This window comes from Jaculus jaculus, chromosome 4, assembly GCF_020740685.1.
Source record: "Jaculus jaculus isolate mJacJac1 chromosome 4, mJacJac1.mat.Y.cur, whole genome shotgun sequence".
Classification (NCBI taxonomy): domain Eukaryota; kingdom Metazoa; phylum Chordata; class Mammalia; order Rodentia; family Dipodidae; genus Jaculus; species Jaculus jaculus.
Window position 1 is genome coordinate 37,250,441 of NC_059105.1, and position 20,568 is coordinate 37,271,008.

The following is a 20,568-nucleotide window of genomic DNA, read 5'->3' on the forward strand; positions in this document are numbered from 1 at the left end:
ATAGTCAGTTGACGAGAACTACAGACTAGGACTGCCTTGTGTTTTGGGGTAGGTGACAACCTCTTTGTGCTTGCGACCTCATTTGACATTAGAGATTTGGACTAATGTTTGTTTCAACTTTCACATTTTGTAACTACCACTGAAACACAGTCCTCTGTAGTAACATTTTTTTCCCCTTGATGAAAATATTTATTAGTAAGGGCATCTTTTAGAGCCACAATAAGCTTGAAAATACATGCTTCTCTTTATATGCACACATATGACAGATTTAACTTGTAACTAGAAGTACTGGGATTGCCTAAGGAGCAGAAGGAAGTATTAAATACAGTATTTAGACTGCTAGTAATAAATTTCAGAAAACCCTTTTTCTGATAAGTTCTTTCTAGGATGCTTTACATCACTTTACAAAAGATGTTATCCTATATTAAAAGGTTAGAAAGAAACTGCAACATTAGTGTTTCAGTATTTTTACTTATAGGGAGAAAGGCCTATTGACTTTTTTCTTTTTTCTTTTTCCAAGGTACGGTCTTGCTCTGGCCCAAGCTGACCTAGAATTCACTATATAATCTCAGGGTGGCCTTGAACTCACAGCAATCCTCCTACCTCTGCCTCCCAAGTGCTGGGACTAAAGACATGTGCCACCATGGCCAGTTAGGCCTTTTGGTTTTTATACACAGTAAATATATAGCAGAGGACAAGAGATTATCAAGCTCTCTTGACTCATCCCTGTAACTCAGTATCTGTTTATGTTGTTGAATTTCCCCTATAGACTTCTATGTATTAAACTAGGTATTAAAATGTGTCTATTAAACCAATAATATAAGAATAAACCCCCAGGAAGGATAATTGAAGAATAAAGTCCCTTGAAGTCTAGTCTTAAGTGCTATTTTTAATTCCAAGGATTGGGGATGTGGTCAATGTTAGAGCCTTGCCTAGCATGTACAAGGCCCTGGATTCAATCCTCAGCTTGCAAACAAGAGACAAAACAAAACCACCAGTTAGGACTACTATGCTATTACACATAAGAAAAACAGCATAAAAAGAAGAAATATATTTTCCATTCTATGATTTGGCAGATAATACTGTGTCTTCATGAGAACCACAATAAATGAATTCCAAATGTTTGCAATATGCTAACTAAACAAAAGGAAATCAAATGCTCCAAGAAAAAGCAGTAGCCATATTAGGTACTACTTGGAAGCAACATCAAACATGACATGTGACTGTTGGCAAAAAAAGTCAGTGTCATATTGGGTGTTCATGCATTTTGTAAAGCTTATTAACTAACTGACTAACCTTGGTCATGTAAAGTATTTTACTGAATTCAAGATTTGTGTTTAAAGACTTTTTTTTTTTTTCTTTCCTGAGGTAAGGTCTTCCTCTAGCCCAGGCTCACGTGGTATTCACTATGTAACCTCAGGGTGCCCTCAAACTCAACAGTAATCCATCCTCCTACCTCTGCCTCCTGAGTGCTGGGATTAAAGGTGTGCACCAAAACAACTGGCTACAAGTTTTACTTTCAGGTTCTGGACTATTCTAATCTTTGATTTATATTCAAATTAAGATCAACTGGGGAGGGGGAGTCCTAAGGAGATGGTTCATTAGGTAAAGGAGCTTGCTTGAAAAGCCTGCTTGCCAGGGTTCAATTCTCAAGCTATGCACATAAACCAGATGCAAAAAATTGTGTTCATTTGCAGGGCCAAGAGGCCCTGTCCCCCCTCCCCCGCCCCACACAGACATACACTTATGTATACATATATATACATATATATACACATTCTTTAAATTTTTTTAAAACAAGCTATCAGATATGATTAAGTCAATAAAGTTCAAATTAAGGGTAGTTTAAAAAGGCTATTTTAACCAGTGATAACCAAATCAATAGACATGATTTCAATGGTAAGACTTCAATTAAGGTATTTGAAGTTTCAGATGTCTTCACTTATTTAAGGTGTAAAACCTCAACATTACAATGACTCATGTTTAAAAGGCCATACTTCCATTAACAAACTCAATCCTAATGGATTTTCTGGGACTTCAGAAGTTTTCATATTTTATTCCTCCATCTACATGCCTACTCTCCTTTATTCAGGTCCATAAAGCTTCTATTAAAACCTGTGCTGGGGCTGGAGAGATGGCTTTAACGGTTCAGGTCTTAGGACCCAGGTTCAATTCCCCAGTACCCACATAAGCCAGTCAAACAAGGTGGCACCCATGTGTCTGCAATTTGTTTGCAGTGGCTAGAAGCCCTGGGACACCCATTCTCTCCAGCTGCCTCTCTCTCTCTCTCAAATATTTAAAAAAAAATAAAAACTTAAGCTGGTAACTATTACGATGGCAATAACATTCACCGAATGTTTCTTATGTGGCATTTAATTCTCACAGTCGTTGCAAGTGTGACACAAAGAGGTTAAGCAGCAGAGGCCGAATCAAATCCAGACATTCTGAAAGATGAGTCAATTGAGAGCCCTCATGCTGTTACTATCACTGCTTTGTAATAAACAATTGCTTTTCACTTTCAATCGCGTAATTTCGAATTTACTACAGATGCTTTATATATGAGGCGTCTGCTTAATCGTGGCGACATATAAAGAGGAAAGCTTGAGTTGTCTTCACCTGCACACACATACCGCTATGCCCACACATTTTGCAATCCAGGTCTGCCTGGTTGTAAAATTGCTGTCTGTTGACTCCGTCTGGGAGCTTTTCTGGCGAAAGCCTTAAAAGAAAGTGACTTTGGGGATCTGGAGAGCAACATCTCCGTCCATTCTCATCTCAGATAAACGGCTATAAGGAATTAACTATTGGGACCACTGAGACCAAGAACTGGCCTTTGAGTCAAGCCAAGACAAAAAGGGGGAGGAAAAAAAATGCCTAAAAGTAGGGGAGCAGGCGAGGGGGACGCTTTTCCTCCAATTCTAAGGCGCAGGGCCGGCTGAGCGGGGCTGGAAGCTGGGCGCCGGGGGAGGGGACCACGCTGCGCGCTCCCGTCCCGGCCGGCCGGCCGCCCGCCCGGCTCCTCCGCGGCTGTGGCGGTGGCGATGGCGGCGGGGGACGCGTTCGCGGGTCCGGCCACCCTCCAGACGCCTAACCCCCTTCCTTCTCGGGCCTGCCTCACGGGAGCTCGCGAGCCGCCTCCCGGGGCGAGGGTCAGCGCCCCCCTCCCCCCGCCGTGGAGGGCCCCCGGCGAGACGCCGAGGTTGGAGGCCGGCAGCGCGGGGCTGCGGCCGGGGGCGGGGGCCGGCGGTTGCTCCCATCCCGGGAGGGTCAGGAGGTGACGGCGGGAAGAAAGAGGGAGGGGTGGGGAGACAGCGTCCCTTCGGTCGCCGCTAGACGGCTCTGCCAGGCCTCAGGCTCCCTCAGCCCTGCAGCCGCAGAGAGCCCCACAAGGCGAGGAGGGAAGTCCGCCGGAGCAGAGGGGAGAAAATTCAAAACGAGTCTACTCAACCTCGTCTTGGCTCCGAGGCCCCGCCATGGAGACCAGCACAGTGCGCAGGCGCACATCCCCCCCTCCAGGGAGGCGCAGTGCAGTCCCGTGAGATAGGACCCCTCTCGGCCACCGTAGCCCAGCTTCCCATCCGATTCGTTTTTTTTTTTTTTCCTCCCGTATTTCTGCCTTTCATTCTTACAGATCTAAAACCTGAAGTTAGAGGTGAGAACACAGGGTAATTAAAAAAAAAATCATCTAGGCTGAGTCAGTTATTGCCTTGAAAAAAATGCATAAAAAAATAGGCAAGGACTAGGCAGTCACAGTTGTAGAAGAGGAAAGTTTATAACGTGGTTGGCATCGGGAAGATTAATTGCAAACCTGAATACAGCGTGGCAAAAAAAAAAAAGACTACAATTCCCAGTGGTCACAGAATCTGGGGCGCGCTGCTTTCTGGGTGTTGTAGTGTTTAGGAGCAATGTCTGAAGTATCCGATTTAGGACCCTGTTTTATTTTATTTTATTTTAAAAATTATATTCGAGCCGGGCTTTGTCCTATGCCAGTCGACTACATGCCTAAATGTACGGCGAGAAAACCTAAGAAAGGGTTAAGGGGGCACGCTGCCTCTCAGGACTGCGCTTTGCTCATCGATGTTTCCCGAATCTCGGGATAGGTAGTCGACGCGTGCGGGCTGGGCGCGGGTCGCGGCGTCACGTCGTGCCGGCTCCTGCCGCGGAAACCCTGAGGAAGAAAGCTGCCGGCACGCGTCGTCCTCGGGTCTCGCTCTCCCCGGGCCGCCGTGTAATTTTTGAGCTACCAACCCGTGCATTTTTGCGGATAAATCTCGTGTGTCCTGATCGCCATGGCTCAGCTCCAGGCACGCTTTTACACTGAAAACAAGAAGTAAGTAAGACGCCCGGCCTCTGTCTCCTCCCCTCTCCCCTCTCCCCTCCAGCGGGTCTTATTCCAAGACCCCTTCCTGCTGTGACCTCGTGCTGCCCTGCCTGTCTTTGCCTTCTTGGCTGAGCATATACATTTAAAAAAGAAACGGGCCGGGCGTGGTGACGCACACCTTTAACCCCAGCTCTCGGGAGGCAGAGGTAGGAGGATCGTTGTGCGTTCTGAGACTCCATAGTGAATTCCAGGTCAGCCTGGGCTAGAGGGAGACATTAACTCGAAATAAAGAAAAAGAAAAGAGAAACGGGCAATGCTTTAGGCTAAGTTGAAGAAATTATTAGGCACATAAGTGCAACGGTAACATAATTTAAATAGTAGGGCTTTTTTTTTTTTTTCCGAGGTAGGGTTTCACACTAGTCCAGGCCGACCTGGAATTCACTGTGTAGTCTCAGGGTGGCCTCGAACTCACAGTGATCCTCTTACCTCTGCCTCTCAGGTGCTGAGATAAAAGGTGTGCTCCAACCACGCCCGCCAAGGGCTTTCTTCTTGAATGAATAGACACCATGTGCATAATTTGAGTAGTGAACAGAGCCTGAGCCCACGTCAGTTACAGGCTGTTTACTGTTTCTGAAAACATTGCTTCGTTTTGTTTATTTCGAAGGTAGAATCTGTAGCCCTAGGCTCGCCATGAACTCAGCGATTTTAGCCTCCGGAGTGCTGAGATTAAAGGTGTATGCTGTCACACGTGGCTCATTTTCTTATTCTTAAAAGTTTTTTATTTGCATTTATTTGCAAGGGAAAAGGGGCAAAATGAGTACACCTAGCCACTTGCATCGCTTTGTGCACCTATCTGGCTTTATGTGGATACTGGGGATTAGATCCCATCTGTCAAACGTTGCAAGCAATCACCATTAACCCTTGAGCCATCCCTTCAGCCCTCTCGTTTTGAGTATCTGTATTACGTATGTGTTTGGACATATTCATGTTATAATGTATTTCATATATACATGCTGTGTGTAGATACATTTCTATCAATGATGTATACATAGTGATGTAGTTTGAGGATCGACTGTACCTTTTTAGCAGAGTTGTGCAGTCATAGTCAGTTTTGGAACACTTTTCATCGCCTTTCATTTATCGCCCCATCCCCTAAATGCTTCCAGCCCTAGGCAACCACTAGTAGACCTGTCACAAGTCTCTGTAGGCTTCTATGTTCTGGGCATATTTTATAGCGGAATTACATACTGTACTGTCATGTGACTGGCATCTTCACTTACTATGATGCTTTCATGGTTCATCCATGCTGCAGTGCATTTTAGTACTCCATTCTTTTGTGACCAAATTTTCCATTGTATGGGTAGACCACATTTTTTTTTCTGTATTCATCTAGCTATTAGACATTTATGTTGCTTCCATCTTTAAGCTATTATGAATAGTGGTTATGTGAACATTAATGTATAAGGTTTTTTTGTGTGTGGGTAGAATCTCACTCTACCCCTAGAATTCACTATGTGGTCTCAAACTCATGGTGATCCTCCTACCTCTGCCTCCTGAGTGCTGGAATGTACAAGTTTTTATGTGGACATGTGTTTCATTGCTCTTTGGTATATAGCTAAGAGTGGAGATCTTAGGTCAAGTGATAACTCCACATTCAGCTTTTTGAGGAACTGCCACACTGTTTTCTAAAAACAACTGCACCATTTTACATTCTCACCTGCAGTGAATGGAGGTTCCTATTTCTCTGTATCCATACCAACACTACTCTAATGGATATAAAGTGGTATTTCATTGTGGTTTGGTCATGTACCCATTGGCCATTTCTATTTCTCTGGAAAATTTACTTTAAAAATTTTTTTTATTTTATTTGGGAGATAGAAAGAGGCAGGTGGGGAAGGGGGAGAAAATAGGCACGCCAGGGCCTTTAGCCACTGTAAATGAACTCTAGATGCATGTGCCACCTTGTGCATCTGGATTATGAGAGTCCTTGGGAATTGAACTTGGGTCTTTTAGCTTTGCAAGCAAACCTTTAACCACTAAACCATCTCTCCAGCCCATCTGGAAAACTTTCAATTTAAATCCTTTGCCTGTTAAAAAAATTAATTGTGGGTTGGAGAGATAGCTTAGCAGTAAAGGCACTTGCCTTCAAACCTAATGACCTGAGTTCAGTTCTCCAGTACCCACATAAAGTCAGATGCACAATATGGTGTGTGTATCTGGAGATCTGGAGTTCCTTTGTAGTGGCTAGTGGCCCTGCCGTGCCCATTCTCTATGTCTGTCTCTTAGTGCTTCCTCACCAGCATTTATTGTCATTTGTTTTCTTGATAATAGCCATTTTGACCGAAATGAGATGGAGTCTCAAAAGTAGTTTTAATTTGCATTTCCCTGATTTTTTTTTTTTTTTTTTTTTGAGATAGGGTTTCACTGTAGCCCAGGCTTACCTGGAATTTACTGTGTCCTTTCAGGGTGGGCTTGAACTCATGGTGCTCCTCCTCCCTCTACCTCCTAAGTGCTTGGAATAAAGGCATGCACCACCACGCCTAGCTTGTCATTTTTTTTCTACTTTCTAAAAATGTTTTTGTTTTGTTTCCCTTTTTTGTTTTTATCAGGTGGGATCTTACTCTAGCTCAGGCTGACCTGGAATTCACTATGTAGTCTCAGGGTGGCCTCGAACGCATGGTGAGCCACCTACCTCTGCCTCCCAAGTGCTGGGATTAAAGGCATGCACCACCACACCTGGCCTTTAAAAACATTTTTTTTTAATGAGAGAGAGAGATTGGGCACACCAGGGCCTCTAGCCGCTGCAGTTGCACTCCAGACATGTGCATCAGCTTGTGCCTATGTGCAACCTTGAGCTTTCGTCGCCTTGTGCGTCTAGTTTACATGGCATCTGGAGAGTTGAATATGGTTCCTTAGGCTTTGCAGGTGAGCACTTTAACTGCTAAGCCATCTCTGGCCCCTCCCCTTTTTAAAAAAATTTGGGAGAGAGAATGGGTGTGCCAGGGCCTCCAGCCACTGTAATCTCCATATGCATGTGCCAGCTTGTACACTGGCTTATGTGGGACCTGGGGAATTGAATCTGGGTCCTTTGGTTTTGGTCCTTAACCGGCTAAGCCATCCCTCCACCACTCTGGTACTTTGAATGTGGTAGTGTAAATGTATGACCCTATAGACTCAAGTGTTTTATTAAAATTGAACTGTAACTTCAACCCTTAGCAGGCAGATCCCTGCTGTAGGTGGCATGTCACTGGGTACAGAACGTGGGAGTCCTGCCCTAAGGTGTGTTTGGGGACAGATCTGAGTCCAGCCCTAGTAAGAGAGGAGAGCAGTTTGAACTCTGGTGGTTTTGTGGTGCCTTATGACACTTTTTGTTTTTGGGTTTTTTTTTCAAGGTAGGATCTCATTCAAGCCTAGGCTAACCTGGAACTCATTCTGTAGTCCTAAGCTGGCCTTGAATTCACAGTGATCCTCTTATCTCTGCCTCTATTGTTGGGATTAAATGCCTGGCACTTATGGCACCTTTTTTATTTTTAATTTTTGGTTTTCAAGGTAGGGTCTCTCTAGTCCAGGCTGACCTGGCACGCACTTTGTAATCCCAGGCTGGCCTCAAACTCACAGCCATCTTCCTTTCTCTGCCTCCCAAGGACAGGGATCTAAGATATATATTACCATGCCTGGCTGTTTATTTTATTTTTGTTTTTTTCTTAGGTAGGGTCTCACTCTAGACCAGGCTAACCTGGAAGTCACTATGTAGTCTCAGGGCAACCTTGAACACACGGTGATTCTTCTACCTCAGCCTCTTTTTTTAAATTATTTATTTCTTTGACAGAGAACGAGGGAGAAAGAAAGAGAATGAATGAATGAATGAATGGGCATGCAGGGCCTCTAGCCACTACAAACGAACTCCAGAGGGATGTGCCCCCTTGTGCATCTGGCTAACATGGATCCTATGGAGTCGAACCGGGGTCCTTTTGCTTTGCAGGCAAATGTCTTAACTGCTAAGCCATCTCTTCAGCCCGACCTTAGCCTCTTAAGTGCTGGGATTAAAGGCATGTACCACCATACCTGGCTTTATGACACTTTGGTTTTTTAGGAGGGGGGGCTTGAGGTAGGGTCTTACTCTATCTAGCTCAGGGTGGCCTAGAACTCAAGAGTGATCCTCCTACCTCTGCCTCCTGGATGTTGGGATTAAAGGTGTGTGCCACCATGCCTGGCTTTTATGATACTTTTTAAAAAATATTTTTCTTAATTTTTAATTTTATTCATTTGAGAGAGAAAGAGACAATAGAGACTGGGTGCACCAGGGCCTCCAGCCATAGCAGACTAACTCCAGATGCATGTGCCACCATGTGTATCTGGTTAAGTGGGTTCTGGAGAATCAAACCTCAGTCCTTAGGCTTCACAGGCAAATGCCTTAACCACTGAGCCATCTCTCCAACCGTAAAATATTTTATTGATTTATTTATTTGTGTGTGTGTTTGAGAGAGAGATAGAGAGGCACGTGAGAGAGGGAGAATGGGTGTGCCAGGGCCTCTAGCCACGGCAAACAAACTCCAGACCCATGCGCCACCTTGTGCATTTGGCCTTTACTTGGAGAATTAAACCCCATACTTAGGCTTTGTGGCTTAACCACTGAGCCCTGTGCACAGCTATTACACTTTTTACATAGCTTCGTTTTTCTCGATTACCAGATTTCAGTCTCTTGTTTACTCCATGAAGAAAAATGTCTAGCATGTAGTACCCAGCAAATGTTTGTTGAATAAACAAATACACATTTGTTAATAAAGTTTTGAAGTTGGTTTTGACTTACTGTCTCTTTTTTTATAGATACACAGTTGATGATGTTCCCTTCTCAATTCCTGCCACTTCGGAAATTGCTGACCTCAGTAGCATCATTAATAAACTACTTCAGGCCAAAAATGGTGAGTCTATAGGCTCTGGGAAGTTATGAGAGGGCATTGAGACACTAACAACATAATTTATAAGAAGATAATATATAAACTGTGATGTACAGATTTCCATGATGAATGCTTTGAAAGAAGTTTTCTGAAGGTTATTTCTGGTTATTCTGCTTTCTTAAAAAGATTATTTCTATTTGAGGGAGAGAGAATGGACACACCAGGGCCTCCAGCCTCTCCTAACGAACTTCAGACATATGTGCCACCTTGTGCATCTGGCTCATGTGGGTACTAGGGAAATCAAACTTGAGTCCTTAGGCTTCTCCGGCAAGTGCCTTAATCACTAAGCCATCTCTCTAGTGCAAATCTGCTTTTCAAAAAAATTTATTTGAGAAAGAGGTAGACAGAGAGAGAAAATGAGTGCAACAGAACGTCCAACCACTGCTAATGTATTTCACTCACGTGTGCTACCTTGTACATCTGGCTTACGTGAGTCTTGAGAAATTAAACTTGGGTCCTTTGGCTTTGCAGATAAGTGCCTTAATCACTAAGTCTCTCCATGACTAATCTGCTCTTTTTTTTTTAAGTTTTTATTCATTCATTTATTTATTTATTGGAGAAAGAGAGAGAGAAAGACAGCTGGGGAGAGAATAGGCACGCCAGGGTCACTATCCATGGCAAATGAATTCGAGAGTTGTGTCACCTTGTGCATCTGGCTTACCATGTACTGGAGAATCACTTGCTAGTCAAGCAAGCCAAAAAACAGTATGTGAGTATCTATATTTGAGTATTTGTTTTATGTAATAATAAAATGCCATTATTAGTACTGATTTTTTGTTTGTTTTTTTAGGTAGTCTCACTCCAGACTGACCTGGAATTCACTATGTAGTCTCAGGGTGGCCTCAAACTCATGGCAATCCTCCTACTTCTGCCTCCCAAGTGCTGGGATTAATTTATTTTTTTGAAGTAGGTTCTTACTCTAGCCCAAGCTGGTCTGGAATTCACTATGTAGTCTCAGTCTGGCTTCAAACTCACAGAAATCCTACGTTTGTCTCCTGAGTGCTGGGACTAAAGTCATGCAATAGCATATCCAGTTTCCTTCTTTCTTTTTCTTTTTATTTATTTATTTATTTTTGAGGTAAGGTCTCAGTGTAGCCCAGGCTGACCTGGAATTTGTTATGTTGTCACAGCCATCCTCCTACGTCTGTCTCCCTAGTGCTGGGATTAAAGGCATGCACCACCACGACTGGCGAGATGGCTTTGAACAGTCTTTTTATTCAGACAGGATGGGTAGGGCCTGCAGTCTGTTAGAAATCTATAGTTCTTCATTGGGAGCATTTGCAGTGAATCCTTGTTTTTACTTTCATTGTGTATGTGTAGAGGTTCTGAAGTGTGCTTATTCTATGACAAAATTTTATAAATTTACAGAGGAAACATTTGTCATTTTGTGTTAATTAGCTAAATTTTCTACTCCTAATTTTTTTTGTTTTTTTTGTTTTTAGCTTTTATTTTATTTTTTTTAATTTTTATTAACATTTTCCATGATTATAAAATATATCCTATGGTAATTCCCTCCCTCCCCACCCCCACACTTTCCCATTTGAAATTCCATTCTCCATCATATTACCTCCCCATTACAATCATTGTAATTACATATATACAATATCAACCTATTAAGTATCCTCCTCCCTTCCTTTCTCTACCCTTTATGTCTCCCTTTTAACTTACTGGCCTCTGCTACTAAGTATTTTCATTCTCACGCAGAAGCCCAGTCATCTGTAGCTAGGATCCACATATGAGAGATAACATGTGGCTCTTGGCTTTCTGGGCCTGGGTTACCTCACTTAGTATAATACTTTCCAGATCCATCCATTTTTCTGCAAATTTCATAACTTCATTTTTCTTTACCGCTGAGTAGAACTCCATTGTATAAATGTGCCACATCTTCATTATCCACTCATCTGTTGAAGGACATCTAGGCTGGTTCCATTTCCCAGCTATTATAAATTGAGCAGCAATAAACATGGTTGAGCACGTACTTCTAAGGAAATGAGATGAGTCCTTTGGATATATGCCTAGGAGTGCTATAGCTGGGTCATATGGTAGATCAATCTCTAGCTGTTTTAGGAACCTCCACACTATTTTCCACAATGGCTGGACCAGATTGCATTCCCACCAGCAGTGCAGAAGGGTTCCTTTTTTTCCACATCCCCGCTAACATTTATGATCATTTGTTTTCATGATGGTGGCCAATCTGACAGGAGTGACTACTCCTAATTTTTATTTATTTTTATTTATTTGACAGAGAGAGAGAGAGGATGTGGGTGTGTCAGGGCCTCTGGCCACTACAAACGAATTCCAGACATGTGTGCCACCTTGTGTATCTGGCTAACGTGGGTCCTGGGGAATCGGACCTGGGTCCTTCGGCTTTGCAGCCAAATGCCTTAACGGCTAAGCCGTCCTTCTAGTCCTAAATTCTTTACTCTTGAGTTGCAGATGATTTTGAATTTCAGGTTATTAAAAACAAAATATTAGGGCTGGAGAGATGGCTTAGTGGTTTAAGGTGCTTGCCTGCAAAGCCAGAGGACCTCGGTTCAATTCCCCAGTACCTACGTAAGCCAGATGCACAAGGAGGCATGCATGCGTTTGGAGTTTGTTTGCAGTGGTTGGAGGCCCTGGCGTGCCCATTCTCTCTCTCTCCCTCTCTCTATCTTTCCATCTTACCCTCTCTCAAATAAATAAAATTATTTTTTAAAAAATTAGTTGAAGAGAAAGATTATAGTTAATAAGTATTAAAAAGTTGATAGAATTGGGCTATTATATATGTTAAATTGTGACTTTCAACTTTATATTGAAATAAGGATATAAGCAGTAACCGTCAATAGTTGCTACAACCACTAAATAGGTTAATAATGGTTAACAGTTAATGTCATAGTGAATGGGGTTAGACTAGATTCTAAAGGTGTGTACCACCATGCCCGGCTTTAAATACAAAAATATATGTATGTATGTATGTATGTATGTATATGTTTGCGTGTGTGTATAAAAATATAAATATAGTTGGGCATGGTGGTGCATGCCTTTAATTCCAGCACTTGGGAAGCAGAGGTAGGAGAATTGCCGTGAGTTCGAGGCTACCCTGAGACACCATAGTGAATTCCAGGTCAGCCTGGGCTAGAGTGAGACCCTACCTCAAAAAAACAAAAAAAATATATATGTATGTATGTATGTATGTATGTATGTATGTATATATCTCCTGAAATCTGAGCTGGCCATGGTGGCGCATGCCTTTAATCCCAGTACTTGGGAGGCAGAAGTAAGAGGAGGCCACCCTGAGACTACATAATGAATTCCAGATCATCCTGGGCTAGAGTGAGACTCTACCTCAGGGAAAAAAATAATAACCAAAAAACCTGAAATCTTAGCAGTCATTTGAATCTGATGGGTTTACAGTATATAGATAGAAAAAAATGTCACTTTGTTTTGTTTTGAGGCAGGTTTCACTCTAGCCTAAGCTGACATGAAACTCACTGTGTAGTCCAATGGTGGCCTTAAACTCCCAGTGATCTTCCTACCTCTGCTTTGCGTAGGGATTAAAGGCACAAGCTACCACACCCAGCTCTATTTGTTTTGTTTTATTTATGTGTGAGTATGTGTATATATATACATACATACATATGTAGGCTGTTTTGAGGCAGTGGCTCACTCTAACCCAGGCTAACCTGGACTCACTCTGTAGTCCCAGGGTGATCTCAAACCCACAGTAATAATTCTTATACCTCTGGCTCCCAAGCCAAGTGCTTATATTAAAGGCACATCCTACCATTCTTGGTTCTAGTATTTTGATTTATTTGCAAGCAGAGAGAGAAAGAGATAGAGGTAGGGAGGGAGAGAAAGGGGGAGAGAGAATTGGCATACCAGGGCCTCTGCAAATGGGCTTCAGGTGCATGTGCCACTTGGTGCTTCTGGCTTTATGTGGTTACTGGGGAATTGAACCTGGGCTGCAGGTTTTGCACGCAAGAGTCTTTAGCCACTGAGCCACCTCAATCAGTAAAGCACTTGCCTTACAAGGATAAGGGCTTGAGTTCAATCCTCAGTACCCATGCAAATTTCAGTCATGGTGAATACAGGCTAAGGAGAGACCCTGTCCCAAAAAAGAGTTGTCAGGGTTCCTGAGAGTAACAGCCAAGGTTGTCCTTGAGTTCTAAATGTATGCACACACATGTGAATAAGCACCTGCTCATAAAAATAGGATTAGTGGATTGTTGATTAGTTTGAGATAATGTGCTTAGCAAGTACAAGGCCCTGGTTCAATCATGCTTCCTCCCCAAAAATCAGTAATCAAGATAATTACACTGGGCATGGTGGTACATACCTTTAATCCCAGCACTTGGGAGGCAGAGGCAGGAGGACTGCTGTGAGTTCCAGATTAACCTAAGATTACTTCGTTAATTCCAGGTCAGCCTGTGCTAGACTGAGACCCTACCTCAAAAAAACAAAATAAAATAAAATAATTACACTAACAATAAAACCACATAACTTAAAAATCACATAATTGGGGGTTGGAGAGATGGCTTAAAGGATAAGAGGCTTGCTTGCAAAGCTTGAGGGCTCTGCAGTTCTCATGTAAGCCAGACGCACAGTGATGCAAGCACATAGTGTTGCACATGTGCACATGGGGGTTCACACACCTGGAGTTCGATTGCAGTGGCTGGAGGCCCTGGCATGCCAGTTCTCCACTCTCTTTTGTGTTTAAGAAAAAAAAAATGTCAGTCTATTGGGCTTGCCTACAAAAAAAAATAAATAAAATAAATAAAAATCACTTAACTACTGTAGTACATTTATCTTACATATCATGAGAGCTTCTTCAGAAACTAAGGCCATAATGGGTTATTATGTACTTGTTTACTTCAGGGTTTACTTATCTGTCCACAGCAGTTCATACCTTAAGAGTAAAGATGAGAATAATTTTACCTTGCATTTTCTTCAGAGTTGCACAAGCATGTGGAGTTTGATTTCCTTATCAAGGGCCAGTTTCTGCGAATGCCCTTGGTCAAGCACATGGAACTAGAGAACATTTCATCGGTGAGTCCAAGTACTGTCTTCTGTATTTCAATTAAGGCATTATCAACTATTCTAAGAAACTCCATATAGAATCGGTTTAAATCTTTCTTATCAATATATCTTAATTATATTGTCCTTTCAATTTGAACTTCAGTTTCTATATATTCTTTTATTTTTATTTATTTGAGAGAGAGAGAAAGAAGCAGATATAGTGAGAGGGAATGAGTGCACCAGGGCCTTCAGTGAGACCTTGCCTCAAAAAACAAACAAGAAAAGACTATAACTTGTGGGACTGGAGGGATGAGTCAGTGGTTAAGGTGCTTGCCAGCAAAACCTAATAACCCAGGTTCAATTCTCTAGTACCCACATAATGCCGTATATAGCCAGCTGCTGCCAAAGAACTCCAGACACATGCGCCACCTTGTGTATCTGTCTTACATGGGTTCTGGGAAATTGAACCTGGAGTCCTTTGGTTTTGCAGGCAAGCACCTTAACCGCTAAGCCGTCCCTCCATCCCTGGCTAAATGTTTTAAAATTTTCTTTCCTTTTTATGAGGTAGGGTCTCACTCTAGCTCAGGCTGACCTGGAATTCACCATATAGTCTCAGGATGGCCTTGAACTCTTGGTGACCTTCCTACCTCTGCCTCCCAAGTGCTGGTATTAAAAACATATGCCACCACACCCAGCCCCCTTTTTAAAATTTTATTTATTTGAGAGAGAGAGAGCATTCACGTTGTAGACTCTGTGTGGCCTTGAACTCATGGCAGTCCTCCTCCAGAGTGCAGGGATTAAATGCATGCACCACCATGCCTGCTCATTTTTTTAAATTCAAAATTGTTCTTAGAGCTTTCTTTCCTCCCCACTTTTAGCATGATTTCCAAAGCTATTAATATTTTAAAACTTTCTTTACATGTGTATACACACATGTATTCTTGCATGTGCAGATGCATGTGGAGACTAAGAGATTAATGTCAGGGTTCTTTGGTTACTGTCTACTTTATTTACTGAGGTATGGCTTCACTTGAATCCAAAGCCCAGATTTGGTTAGTCTAGTTTACCAGCTTGCCTAGGGAGATTTCCCTGTCCCTACCTCTTGCATGTAAAATCCCAGGTGGGTCGCCATGCCTACCTAGCATTTATATCGATGACAGGGATCTGAACACTGTTCTTCATGCATAATCTGATAGTCCTTTTTAAAATATTTTATTGGGCTGGAGAGATGGCATAGCAGTTAAGGTGTTTGCCTGCAAAGCCAAAAGACCCACCTAAGCCAGATGTACAAGTGATGCATGCGTTGAGTTCATTTGTAGTGGCTGGAGGCCCTGGCACACCCATTCATTCATTCTCTCTCCCTCTCTCTCCCTCCCTCCCTCTCTCTCTCTCTCTCTCTCTCTCTCTCTCTCTCTCTGCCTCTGTCCCTCTCTCAAATAAATAAAAGAATAAAATTTAATATTTTATGTATTTTTTTGAGTACCTTAACTACTAAGCCATCTCTCCAGCCCTGCAGGTCCCTTTTTTTTTTCTTTTTGGCATGTGTGGTATATGTGTGTGTTGTAGGCACTTGTATGTACAGATGCACCCACAGGAGCATAGAGGTTAGAAGAAAACATTTGTTGTCCTTTGTCATTCATTGGCATATTCCTTGAGACAGTTTTTGGTCTGAATATGTATTATTAAGTTTTTTTTATTTTTTCTCTTTCTTTTTTTTTTATTATTTGCTTTGTTTTTTTATTATTTATTATTTTTAAGTTTTTTTATTTTTTTATTTTTTATTTTTTTATTTTTTAAGAGATCTAGTAATCCTCTGGCCTCTGCTCCCCCACAACACTGGGGTCACAGGCATGTATGGCCATGCTCAGGGTCCTGGGATATTGAACTCAGGTGGTCTCAGGCTCTCCTCCTCTCAAGTGATCTTACCTGTCAAGCCATCTCCAAGCCTGGCTAGTGCTTTTTCCACTGAGCCATATCCTAATCCCAATCCCTGCTTTTACTATTTTTAATTTTACTTTTAGCATAATGTTAAGTTGGATAAAGTTTTGACTTTAAATATCTTAAAGTTTGCTGAATTATGAAGGGGATTTGTGCAATTGATAAATTAGGGGAGCTTTGTCTTCAAAGTAATACTTTAAACCTGTACCACCTGCTTTGTTCTGTGTTCTCTTTGTGACCAGGAAGAGGTTGTGGAGTTAGAATATGTGGAGAAATACACCGCACCCCAGCCAGAGCAGTGCATGTTCCATGATGACTGGATCAGTTCAATTGAAGGGGCGGAGGAATGGTATTGCCACATCAGCACTCTCTGCTTTCATAGCCATGTTCTTCACAAGTAACCCATAAATGAACATCTTTATCTGATTGCTTATTCTTTATTGTTATTGTGGGTTTTTTTTAACTGACAATTTCCATGATTGTAAACAATACCCCATGGTAAATTCCCTCCCTCCCCCTACTTTTGAATGTTTTGTTTGTGTGTGTGTGTTTGGTTTTTCAAGGTATGATCTCACTCTAACCCAGGCAGACCTGGAATTCACTCTAGTCTCAGAGTGGCCTTGTACTCATTGTGATCCTTCTACCTGTGCCTCCTGAGTGCTGGGATTAAAGTTGTGCGCCACCACGCCCAACTCTGGTTTTTGTTTTTTAATACAGGGTCTCACTAGACTGGTGTCTTTCTTGCTGCCTCATTTTGTGATATGTGTATCAGTGACAATATCAAGCAGAAAGACCTTTGGATTCAACATATCCAAGAAGAAAACAGTTTATTTTGTTTTTATTTAGCCAGGCATGGTTGCACATGACTTTAATCCCAACACTTTGGGAGGCAGAGGCAGGAGGATTGCTGTGAGCTCTAGGCCACCCTGAGACGACATAGTGAATTCCAGGTAAGCCTAGGCTAGGCAGTGAGACCCTACCTCAAAAACAAACAAAAAACCATTACTTATTTATTTATTTGCAAGCAGAGAGATACGGAGAGGAGAGCGAAAGAGAATGGGCATGCCAGGGCCTCCCTCTACTGCAAATGAACTCCAGACATATCTGGCTTTTACCTTAGTACTGCAGAATCAAATCATTAGGTTTTGCAGGGAAGCACCTTAACTGCTAAGCCATTTCTCTAGCCCAGAAAAGTTTATTAATAGCTTTTCTTTGTTTCAAGATACTGTAGTAAAATTTGTATCTTGTGTTTGTTTGTTTGTTGTTCAAAGTAGGGTCTCACTGTAGCCCAGTCTGACCTGGAATTCACTCTGTAGCTCCAGGCTAACCTTGAACTCACAGCAGTCTTCAATCTCAGCCTCCCAAGTGCTGGGGTTAAAGGTGTGTGCCACCATGCACCAGGGCCCTCTGCCACTGCAAGTAAACTCCAAACAGATGTGCTACTTTATGCATCTGGCCTTACATGGGTACTGGTGAATTACATCTGGGCCATCAGGCTTTGCAAGCAAGCACCTTTAATCACTGAGTCATCTCTCCAGCCTTTGTTTTTGTTGTGCTGGGGATCAAACCCAGAATACCTTTTGCATTCTGGACAAGTGCTCTAGCATTGACCTACATCCCAGCTCTATTGCCCCTGTCCGTTCCCACCCCCTCCCCTGGTATGGTTTCACTGTAGCTCAGGTTGACCTAGAATTCACTATGTAGTCTCAGAGTGGCCTCGAACTCATGGTGATCCTCCTACCTCTGCTTCCCAAGTGCTGGGATTAAAGGTGTGCATCACCACACCCGACTATGCTTTTCTTTTTCTTTTTTTTTTTAATTTTAAAATTTTTCCTTTTTTTTTTTTTTTTTTTTTTTTGAGAGCTACAGATACACAGAGAGAGGCAGAGAGAGAGAATGGGTGCATCAGGGCCTCCAACCACTGCAGATGAACTCCAGATGCATGCACCACATTTTGCATCTGGCTTACGTGGGTCCTGGGTAATCAAGTCTTGAACAGGGGTCCTTAGGCTTCCTAGGCAAGCACCTAACTGCTAAGCCATCTCTCCAGCCCTGTTTTTCTTTTTAATACTTTAGACTGGTTAGTATAAAATGCTTCACTGAAATTTTTAGCATTTACAAAAATAAAGTAAAATCTGGAATTTGTAGATTAAATTTATAAGGTCATGGAAAAGTCAAGTGTAGCTGGACATGGTGGCACACGCCTTTAATCCCAGCACTTGGAAGGCTGAGGTAGAAGGATCACTGAGTTCAAGGCCAGTCTGAAACTACAGTGAATTCCAGGCCAGCCTGGGCAAGCCCATACCTTAAACAAAAACAAAAAAGTAGGCTGAGCTGGGCGCACCTCTTTAATCCCAACACTCGGGAGGCAGCAGTGAGTTAGAGGCCACCCTGTCACTACATAGTGAATTCCAGGTCAGCCTGAGCTAGAGTGAGACCCTACCTTGAAAACCAAAAAAGAAAAAAGTAGGCTGGAGCCAAAGGACTCAGGCTCAATTCCTCAGGACTAACATAAGCCAGATACACAAACTGGCACTTACATCAGGAGTTTGTTTGCAGTGGCTGGAGTCCCTGGCATGCCCATTTTCCGCTGTTCTCTCTCACATGCTCTCTCCCTAAATAAAAATATTTTTTTAAGAGCCAGGTGTGGTGGCACATGCCTTTAATCCCAGCACTTGGGTGGCAGAGGTAGGCGGATCACAGTGAGTTCAAGGCCAACCTGAGACTACATAGTGAATTCCAGGTCAGCGTGGAGTAGAGTGAGACCCTACCTCGAGAAACAAAAACAAATATATATATGAGTGTGTATTTGTGTGTATATTTAAAGTATAACATCTGAGCTATTTTCTTTTGAAGCTTGATCTTTATATAATAGAGAAGGTTTACTCTCCAAGGTTTACTTTGTCGTTGCCATAGAAACATAATTGACTTTTGGGGCTTGAGAAATCTTTTTTTTTTTTTTTAATTTCATTGGATTTCCCTCCCCCATCTTTCATTTTAGGATCTTAACTGGTTCTTATGATAAGACTTCTCGAATCTGGTCCTTGGAAGGAAAGTCAATAATGACAATTGCGGGACATACAGATGTTGTGAAAGATGTGGCTTGGGTAAAAAAAGGTAGGATTCTACTTAAATTATGAGGGATTTTAGATAGTAGGTTAGAAGTAGCTATCTGCAGTGTAGCAGAAGAATGAGGAGTGGGTAAGGACTGCTTCATGACTTAATTACTATGAGACTTTTTTTTTAGTTTTTGGAGGTAGGATCTTACTCCAGCTCAGGTTGACCTGGAATTCACTATGTACTCTCAGGGTGGCCTCCAATTCACAGTAATCCTCCTACCTCTGCCTCCTGAGTGCTGGGAGTAAAGGATTGCACCACCACACCCAGCTATGAGGCCTTCTTTAAAAAAATATTTTTGTTTATTTAAGAGCAAGAAAGTTAGTATGGACTCATTAGGGCCTTCTACCACTGCAAATGAATTCTAAAGGCATGCAGCACTTTCTGTGTCTGGCTTTACGTTGTTGTGATTTATTTCTTTTGTTCTCCTTCCCTCAGATAGTTTGTCTTGCTGGCTCCTGAGTGCCTCCATGGATCAGACGATCCTCCTGTGGGAGTGGAATGTGGAGAGGAACAAGGTGAAAGCCCTGCACTGCTGCAGGGGTCATGCCGGCAGTGTGGACTCCATAGCTGTCGATAGCTCCGGGACTAAAGTAAGTAGTTGGTGTGTTGGTAGTACTGTGTTAGACTGTAGTTCCTGCATGCATTCGTTCTTTGTGATTGACTTCCGTAACATTCAGTGGCTAAAGGCTTTTGTGGTTTCAGAACCAAAGTAGTCATTCAGTAAGACTGCATTTACTTCTCCAGTCTGGGTATCTGTGCTTCAGTATTTTATATAATTTGCAATGTTTTTAAAGAAATAGATAATAAATTTCTTCATGTAACCTTCCTAAATGATACGAATTGATGTTTTGTTTTGTTTTTTTCCAGGTAGGGGCTCATTCTAGCCCAGGCTGACCTGGCACTTTGTAGTCCCAGTCTAGCCTTGAACTCACCTCACTGTTACTCTCCTACCTCTGCCTCCCAAGTGCTGGGATTAAAGGCAGGCACCGCCTCCTAGAGCGAGTGCACTTTTAATTCACTGGCTTTTAGCGCTGTCATCAACTAGATGATCACCTGAGTCTCAGCAGTTACTAAGGTTAATGTTGAAAGTTTTACCATCAGCAAGGCATGGTGGCACACACCTTTAAGCCCAGCTCTAGGGAGGCAGAGATAGGAAGAGTGCTTTGAATTTGAGGCCATCCTGTGACTTGAATTCCAGGTCAGTCTGAGCTAGAGTGAGACCCTACCTTGAAACAC

The 20,568-nt window shown here is 42.5% G+C and overlaps 2 protein-coding genes across 6 annotated transcripts in view; one reads left to right on the forward strand and one right to left on the reverse strand.

Annotated features, from left to right (window-relative positions):
• Carf (calcium responsive transcription factor) overlaps window positions 1–3,501 on the reverse strand; it is a 63,358-nt gene extending 59,857 nt beyond the window's left edge. For 2 of the 5 annotated variants that reach the window (XM_045148480.1, XM_045148476.1), the window contains exon 1: window positions 2,617–2,813. The gene's annotated coding sequence lies outside the window, so the exon portion shown is untranslated. Of the gene's footprint in view, window positions 1–2,616; window positions 2,814–3,448 lie in introns of those variants that run through there. The other 3 variants (XM_045148477.1, XM_045148478.1, XM_045148479.1) reach the window with 3 other exon arrangements.
• Window positions 3,502–4,108: 607 nt separating this feature from the next.
• The window catches only part of Wdr12 (WD repeat domain 12), a 31,804-nt gene continuing 15,344 nt past the window's right edge, over window positions 4,109–20,568 (forward strand). The window contains exons 1-6 of the mRNA XM_045147535.1: window positions 4,109–4,330; window positions 9,149–9,243; window positions 14,210–14,304; window positions 16,455–16,561; window positions 19,214–19,329; window positions 19,768–19,922. Of these exons, the coding sequence (XP_045003470.1) occupies window positions 4,290–4,330; window positions 9,149–9,243; window positions 14,210–14,304; window positions 16,455–16,561; window positions 19,214–19,329; window positions 19,768–19,922 (609 nt within the window). The 5' untranslated portion in view covers window positions 4,109–4,289. The remainder of the gene's footprint in view (window positions 4,331–9,148; window positions 9,244–14,209; window positions 14,305–16,454; window positions 16,562–19,213; window positions 19,330–19,767; window positions 19,923–20,568) is intronic.